The 8,993-nt window shown below is 32.2% G+C and overlaps 1 protein-coding gene across 1 annotated transcript; it reads right to left on the bottom strand.

Moving 5' to 3' along the window:
• Positions 1-4,716: 4,716 nt before the first annotated feature.
• Positions 4,717-6,220, bottom strand: LOC126681686 (uncharacterized). Its single transcript, XM_050377238.1, has 4 exons — positions 6,103-6,220; positions 5,456-5,576; positions 5,221-5,383; positions 4,717-5,115 (listed from the first exon to the last, which is right to left on the bottom strand). The coding sequence occupies exons 1-4, from the start codon at positions 6,218-6,220 to the stop codon at positions 4,717-4,719; spliced, it is 801 nt and encodes a 266-aa protein (XP_050233195.1).
• Between the last annotated feature and the right edge of the window lie 2,773 nt (positions 6,221-8,993).

The raw sequence follows: 8,993 nt of genomic DNA, 5'->3' as shown, positions 1-8,993 counted from the left end.
AAAAATAGATCCTCGTAAAAGAGACGTACATATAGACCAGTGAAAAGTAAAATAAACAAGCATGTATTTTACTAACTCCGAAGATAAATAATCATGAACCGCTTCCGTTGCCAAATTAGGCACCCCGTCGATAAAAAAAGGTAAACATGGATTACCCCAATCGAACGCCGGGAACACCAGGTGTGCCTGTACTTTTTTTTTATCGAACTCTTTAAAAAATAAAAAAAGTGGATATAGACGGATACAGGCACTTGTACGTTTTTTATCCGTGCGATGTCCGCCACGATATGGTGTAGATTTCAACTTGACTCTGCATACGCAGGGGCTTCATGGGACGTCCAGGGATGAATCCGGGACTCAGGATTAATTTTTTGGAAAGAAGTTTTTAACTATATATGTATTTTTAAAAATACAATGATGTCTTATGAATACCTTGTTATTCAGTTCGAGACATTTCTATAAAAAAACATTTCGTCGAAATTGATAAATGTAAAAAAGTACAAGGATATGTAGCAGCCAGATCACAGATATCTAGTAGATACATTTTTAGTTTTTTGGAAAGAAGTTTTTTTTTTCACTGTGTTTGTGTATTTAAAAATAGACTGATGTCTTATGAATCCCTTGCTATTCAATTCGGGGCATTTCCACAAAAAATCATTTTGTCGCAATTGATAAATGTGAAAAAGGATCAGAATAATGCAGCTACACGTTGGATATCCCGTATATACATATGTTATTGCTGAGTTAGGACTACCGGACTAGGGGTTATGCCATAGATAACAGTATGACTTGTCACTGTACCATGCCTTCTAGAAACTGAAGTAATCACAAACAGTGGAATTATTTTTAAAAAACACATTTATTTATATAGGAGGGCTCTTAATGAGTAACTGTTTAGATTAAGATATCTTGGTTACGAATGTGCTCTATTGTAGTCCGGCTAATATGGAAAACAGTTGAATAGGACGTCGGAAACAAGAGTTGCGCCATAAATAAGGTAAACATGGATAACCCTAATCGGACGTCAGGAACACCAGCTGTGCTTGTACCAAAAAATAAGAAAAGTGGATATATACGGATACAGGCACTTGTAAGTGTTTTATAAGGGCGATATCGACTCGGATGGTGTAGATATAACCGTGACTCTACACACGCGGGGGCCAGCTTCCTATTTCTTTTGTGTATCCGGATAGTAATTTGATTCTCGTAATTCCACACAAATCGAAGAAAAATATTATGGCAACCTATGGAATTACCGGAAAAAAAATAGATCATCGTGGATTCTCTTTAAAAGCGACGTACATTTAAACCTGTGAAAAAGTAAAATAATCAAACATGTATTTTACTTACTCCGAAGATAAATAATTATAAACCGTTTCCGTTGCCAAATTCATCCACCAGGCACCCGTCGATAAAAAAGGTAAACATGGACCCAATCAGACGCTACCAGGTGTGCCTGTACTTTTTTTTTTATCGAACTCTCTAAAAAATAAGAAAAACGGATATATATGGATACAGGCACCATTACGTTTTTTATCGGGCGATATCCGCCAGAATATGGTGTAGATTTCACCGTGGCTCTGCACACGGAAGCGTGACTCGCCAATTGCATCCCAACTAATGGACATGGAGTTACATGGACATGGATTATTGATTAAGATTTGATTTGACCCAAAATAATTCCCGCCATAAGAAACAAATTCTACTGGCTAATTTACTATAAACACGGATTGCAATCTCCAATAGAACAGACGACCGTCAGATTTCCACTCAATCCAAGGGCTCGTTATTTCCCTCCATTCTAAGTCTAAAAAATTCCCCAAATTTCCCCGTTCCAGCATTTTCCTCGTTCTCCTATAAAATAAACCTTAACAATCTCAACAACACCAATTTTCGCTCACTTTCTCACACTTTCCAGTCAATCAAACGGTCTTTATTTCTTTTATATTTACCTGAAATGGCGCGTACAAAGCAAACAGCAAGAAGATCGATCAGAGGAAAGGCCCCAAGGAAGCAGCTGGCTACAAAGGCAGCAAGAAAGTCTGCGATTGAGGCGTTGGTTTCGTCCGAGGTTGTTCCTCTGCCTTCTTCTGCTGTTGTTGCTCTGTCTTCTCCTCTGCCCGTTTCTGGTGTTTCTTCGCCTGCGTTAATTGAGGGTGTGCCTCCTTCCTCCGGTGGTGTTTAATGTTTGTTGTTGTTTTTATGATGTTGGGGAGTGTGGCCTCCCTTTGTGCCGCACGTCTATTTTTAATAATATTACTTTTTTGCCGCTTCTTGTGAGATTTTGTTGAAGTATTTGGCTCCTTGTTTGCTTGTTTGTCGATTCACCCTGCTGTTGCGTTGTTGTTTGTTTGTTTTGGGAGATATGTTTCTCTTTTGCTTGGCCGTTGCCTTGGGAGATATGTATCTCCTGAGTTGTTTTTATGTCTATTTGTGTATATCTTCCGATTTTGCTGTTGCTTTTAGTTTTGGCATTTTGCTACTTTGTCAAAAACAGAACTTTGATTGTATTGAAATTGACATGAAGATGCTAGTTGATACAAAAATGAAGGCTATTATCTCTCTCTTTTAGCCTTCGTCCTTCGACTTTCTCCTTGCAGGCGTTCTACTCTTCCGTCTCCTTCATGGCGATAGTTTAGCATCTGGCCGCTATCTCTTGATCTCCCTTCACGTTGATAAATTTTAAATAATATATCAAAGGTGTAACAAAAATATATGAGGGATCCGAACGTGAAAATAATACTAGTACTAGTATTGTTTAAGATTACTTCAGTTTCTAGAGGGCATGGTACAGTGACAAGTCATACTGTTCTTGTCCGGCAGTTCTAACTCAACAATTAAATATGTATCTACCAGATATCCGCAATCTAGCTGATACACATCCTTATACTTATTTACATTTATCAATTTCGACAAAATGTTTTTTTATTGAAATGTCCTGAATTGAATAACAAGGTATTCATAAGACATCATTGTATTTTAATATATACAAATATAGTTAAAAACTTCTTTCCAAAAAACTAATACTGAGTCCCGTGTGTTCCCGGTGTCCGATTGGGGTTTTCAATGATTTTTTTTGTACTGCTAGTGTGGCCAGGGGATGAACTTATACCAAAACAAAAACGGTAACGGTTTATAATTATTTATTTTCAAGTAAGTAAAATAAATATTTGATTATTTTACTTCTAAGTTTAAAAATACATCGCTTTTAACGAGAATTTATAATAAACTATTTTTTTCCGGGCAATTCCACAGGCTTCTACAATACTTTACTTCGAATCAAGTTTACTATCAAGAGATACAAAATGATGGATCCATTGCTGCTCTTATTACTAAAACTTAAATCATATCAATAATAAAAATTAATATATATTATTTAAATAATTTAAAAGTTACTGTTGTAATAGTCACATCAAGTTGACAGGCAGGACAATATGTTGAAATTTGAGAGAATCAAGTTTATTGTGCTATATTCCACAGGAAGGTTAATCATATTAATAGTCCGGAGGTATCGGCATATATCCGCATATATCCTTTTTTTCTTCAATAGAATGATAAAAAAAGGTACAGGGCACAACTTGTGTTTCCGACGTTTCAGCAGGGGCGTTTTCCATGTTTATTAAAAGACATGGCAATGGCAATGGCAATGATTCATTAACACATTTAAGTAAACCTAATATGTACCATTTTTGTTTTAATAGCCCTCAACTTCAAATTAGTTCTTCACCAAATCAATACGTTACTTGTATAAGGGGATTTTTGGAAGCAAAGTGTGAATATATATAGAATAACCAGTAGATAAAACAAAGTTACTGGAATTATTGGTGATACATATATTATTATTGGTCTAATGTTAGTGGAATTTGTAGTATATTTATTTAATGCACAATTGAATGCAACAACCGCTTGCAAATTCAAGTAAAACAAAGGTCACCGATCTATGAAAAAACTACACTGCAGTAGAGAATAGATTTAGCGTTTAGGGTCTAGTATGTAATTCGAAAAAATATAGGGTAACAAACTATAATATACAAATCTCCATGTAATTCTAAAATATTCTAGTAGTAGATATAGATGCATATTAATGAGATAATACGACTTTGAAAGTATTCTATCAACTAGTTAATTAGTTTCTCGTTGACACATTTTCTATTATATGAAACAAATTTAATCTGCCTTCTTTTCTTTTATTATTGTATTTTGACAACGATTTATTATATGTATTTTTGTATTTTATTATGCACGGAGTGTTTGGTTTTGAAGGTCTAACCATTAGTCAGTATATGGCATCTAGCAGATTATAGCTGATGGTTTTACAATATGCGTCCATCATGCTTTCTCACCTGCCAAGGACTTTCGGCGGCCCATCAAACAATATATGGAATAACACGTAGATATATATATTTCTAAATCCGCCCGTTTCCGTTTATATCCATTTTGTTTTCACTCCAATATCTACGCTATCAAAAGTTTATAAAGGTGCCTCAACTCTAAACATACATATTAGTTAAATATCATATACAAGATTGTAATAAAAGTGCGGTACAAATTAGAACGCACTGTCCATACAGAAGGGAAATTATTAGGAAGAAAACGGTAATCAAAATGAACTTTACTAACAATCAGTTAACTCCATTTCTTCACAATTACTATAATTCATGCACTTCACGCAACATAAAAGTATTTATTAAAAAACATTAAACATAAACCAGACAATCATCGGCCTCTAAACAGTCCACGCACATATTTAACTTCACGGATGCAACTACATTCCCGGCAGCTAATCTCGTCAAAATCAGGATCCAAAGGCTCCCACCCTTCTTCTTTTTCGTGTTGATTTCTCATTGGACAAGTATTGGGTCTTTCTTCCAATTTTACACTACCCAACCAGATGTTACGTAAAATATCTCCCAGTTTCATTCTACTCTCTGTTAGCTTTTTCGTCTTCATCACAAGATCAATTAATTCCATCCCCTCTTCTTGTTTGCACTTATCCTCACAGCATAGCAAAATAATTCCTAGTATGTATGAAGCTTTATAATGTCCAACTCCTGCCGCTCTCCGTAGACATGTTAGACCCTGTTCAGGTTTAGGGTTCCATTCAAAATATTGCATCTGCCATAGGAAGGAACAAAAAGTTTATATATACATACAAACATACATATATATAATAAATATAATTTTGTATAACCATTAATTAACATTAATGAAAATGCATACCACTCCTTCTCTATATAAGGATTCTGGATTCTCATTCAACCTGCATTTCTCTAACAAGGTTAACTTTGTTTCCGTCATACCCCATGAACTAATTGGAACTTTTTCTAACGATATGGCTCTATATACCATCTCGTTTTCAGCCGCTTCATATAATCCTTTGCAACTGTATAATCATTAACACGTCATTCGTAACACCACAAGCAAGTGTCAAAAATAAAACAATATGTAAATTTACCTTTCTTTGACGCGTAATAAATCAGCCAAACTTGATGCCGCAACGCTACATAAGATTTTTATGATCAACTCATAAGGCAGATTCAACAAAGACAGTTCCACCATTATGGAATAAACTAGGTCTATGACAAAGCGTAGCGTGGATAAAAGTTAAGAAGATAAAATAATTTAAAAGTTATGATAAAACTATTGAAAAACACTGCTATTTATAGAAATAAACGGGGAAATAAATGAAGAGACGCGTTTCGTCGTTTCCCTTTCCAGAAAATCAATTTTGTTTTTTGCCAAATATTCGAAAATTGAAAATTAAAAAAGTAGTTTAATGACCGCCCAAATAAACCACAAATAAATCACTATTAAACAATATTTAAAGCACTGTCAAACCCATACATTAAGTTGGTGAAGAATCTCCATGCATGCCTATACACACCCAGGCCCCAGCTGCTTCAAGGACAATTTTTTGATATTTCCAAGAGTCGCAATTATTATGTGATAATCTGTTTCACTTATTTTCTAATTTACAATTTTTTAATATTTTCAAGAGTACTCAAAAATTTATTAATTATTAGAATTATTAAATTTATTGAATTTATATAAATTTTTTTAATAAAATTCATGACTCGTTAAAGAATGATAATTATCGGCTACAAGCAGAATTGCGAACTCTGATTTGCCCTAATTGTGGAGGGCCAGCTATGCTTGGTGGGATTTCCTTTGAGGATCTTCGCCTGGAAAATGCCAGACTTCGAGATGAGGCATGTTTCATTTTCACCGTTTACATGCAATAAATTGCTAAACATCTCTATAAAATATTTTTATATTTTAAACTATTCATAGTTGTCAAAATACTCACATTGCTTTTAATGACGCCCAACTCCAAAATAGAGTAAAACACCATATTCGGGAGTAAAATTATTTTCACCCCAACTCTATTTTGGAGTTGCAAATAGTGAAAGTTTATTTTTAAAGTTGTAGCACTATTTAATCTTCATTTTTTATTTTTTTTAACTTCAAATAAATTGCTTATCTAACCCATCCAAAAATTAAATTAAGTACATGATTTATAATAAAAATTAAAAATTAACTAAATAATAAAAATATTTAAAAATCTGCTATATCATAAGTTTGTAACATAAGATACTATAGACAAACAATTGTAATTTATTCCTTATTATAAATAAATAATAATAATTTTTATATTTGTGATGAATATGTAAAGAAACATTTAACTTTAAATGTAATTTGTATTATGATTAAAATTATTATTATTTATCACAAATCATACTGCATTATGATAAAAAAAATACTAAAATCATACTGCATTTTGATGTAAAAAGTTGCTTCAAAAAGGAGATGGCCTAATTAAGAATAGGGGAGCTAAGCATATACATAAATGCAAATGCTATGTGTTTCGCCAATGAATAGATGTAATAATAGCCAAATTGCATATACATAAATGCAAATTAACCATATACATAAATGCAAATTAACCAATGCTTTTAATTTTTGTAATAATAACCAAATTGCATTTTCCGGTGCAATAATAGCCAAATTGGTGGCCAAACTTGCAATAAAAACATTCAAGTTTAACGTGATTAGGCAAAAAGTCACCGTGCATGAATCTGCTGAAGCAATTATGCTCTGTTTCTCAACATTGATTTACTTATTAATTTTCTAAAAATGATGTTAATTGATAGCATTAATTATACATATTTTTGTTATTAATTTGCTGAGACAAAATGGAATTACAAAATTTATAGACTTTCCCTTTAACATTTGATGATTGGACTTTTTCTTTCTTTTTAAAAATATATACATTTATAAACATAATACTAACAAATCTATATTCAAATAAAGCAATTTAGTAAGTGATAACCATTTTTTTTGTTAAAATTACAGTCAACTTGGCTATTACTTCCTAAAATATTTTATTTGAATATAAATTTTTACATGGTAACAAATGATAACTGAAAAAAATAACATTGAAAAAGAATGGGTAGTTAAAGTTTTTTAGTAACTGATTTTAAATGGCTAATCAATGTTTTTTTCATTGAATATTAAAACCTACAAGCAGTTTAAAATGCTCATATCTTTGTTCTTCTTCCTCAATACTACAATCTATTAATAATTTTCCAGGTACATTTTTATTTCTTATCTCTCATTTTAAAGTTCTTTTACAATTTTTTACATTTTTATATTTTGCTTTTTTGTATGCAGATATTGAGAAGCTCTCTTCATAAGGTCATCATCCATTTATCTTATATTTTTTAAAATCTTGTAAGTGTTTTTTATATATTTCATTCTTTTGATTTGTTTCTTCAAATTTTTTGTTACAGTTTTTTCAATTGATATGGTAAGATATAATTAATTAGTTTGTTAATCTAAATTTGTTGCATTGACAGGATGACACTTCCACTATCATTCTCATGTTTATTTAATTTTTTAAAATTTATATAACAATTAATTTGATAATCTAATTTGGTTATATTTTGTTCTTATAAATTTCTATAAAATTTTATTAGCATTATTTCTTTAAAATTGCTATAACATTTCTTTTTAATTATCATAGTAAAATTGGTAAGCATGATATTTTCTCCTGTTGATTGATAAGTGTCACTTTTGTATTGAATTTATATAAAAATAAACTGAATATATATATTTCGAACAAAAAACACGATATCTGCCTGATAAATGTTACACTAGTAAACGAATGAAACAGCCTGTAATAATTGGGTATAGGGTCTAGTTAGTTCAACTTGTTCCCTTCTAAATGAAGCTTGCGTAGATAAACGTAACGACAATCTTTTCTTATCTTTATATATATCCAGAAAAACTCTGGCACAATATTAATTTTTTGCATGAATGCCACATGTCATTTTACAAGAAATTTTCAGCGGTTAATTGGAAGTCGAATTATATTACCCCTTACTAGGATGGTGCGCAAAAATGGTTGGGGTTATTATTGGATTTTAATATTGTAAAATGACATGTGGCATTCATGCAAAAAATAGGAAAAGAAACAGGAAAGTTGGTCGGCTCTCTTCATGCAAAAGCTCGTGTTTCCAATTGGCATGATCCGAACGTCCCTGGATATCTGACTAGACCTCCTACAGCTTTCATGGGGATATCCTACCCGGATTCGTTTTCTAAAAAGGGCGAAATCTCCCTTAAAGCTCCTGCATGTGCAGTCACCGTGACTCTACACCATATCTAGGCGGATATCTTCTCGATATGGGTTTATATAAGTAGCGTGTTCGAATATTTTAACTACGACGTCGGTTGCCAGATACATCTATATATACACCAATAAAAATGAACTGTATGTGAATTATTTATTCAAATCAAATCTTAATCAAAAATACATTATTGTCTATAGAATAATAAGAACATAAATAATGTTGAGAGTAGCAAGGAAATTTAGAGAGAGTTATGTAGGTGTCATCCAGATAAAACGTATGAAACATTCATGTCTGTAGATTGCAGTGCCTCTGCACACACAGCAGCTTCAAGGGAAATTATGAAGTTTTTAGAAGACGAAT

The sequence above is a fragment of the Mercurialis annua genome, linkage group LG5 (genome assembly GCF_937616625.2).
Source record: "Mercurialis annua linkage group LG5, ddMerAnnu1.2, whole genome shotgun sequence".
In the NCBI taxonomy this organism is placed as follows: Eukaryota; Viridiplantae; Streptophyta; class Magnoliopsida; order Malpighiales; family Euphorbiaceae; genus Mercurialis; species Mercurialis annua.
Note: the sequence above shows the minus strand (reverse complement) of the source record. Positions and strands in the feature narration are given on the sequence as shown.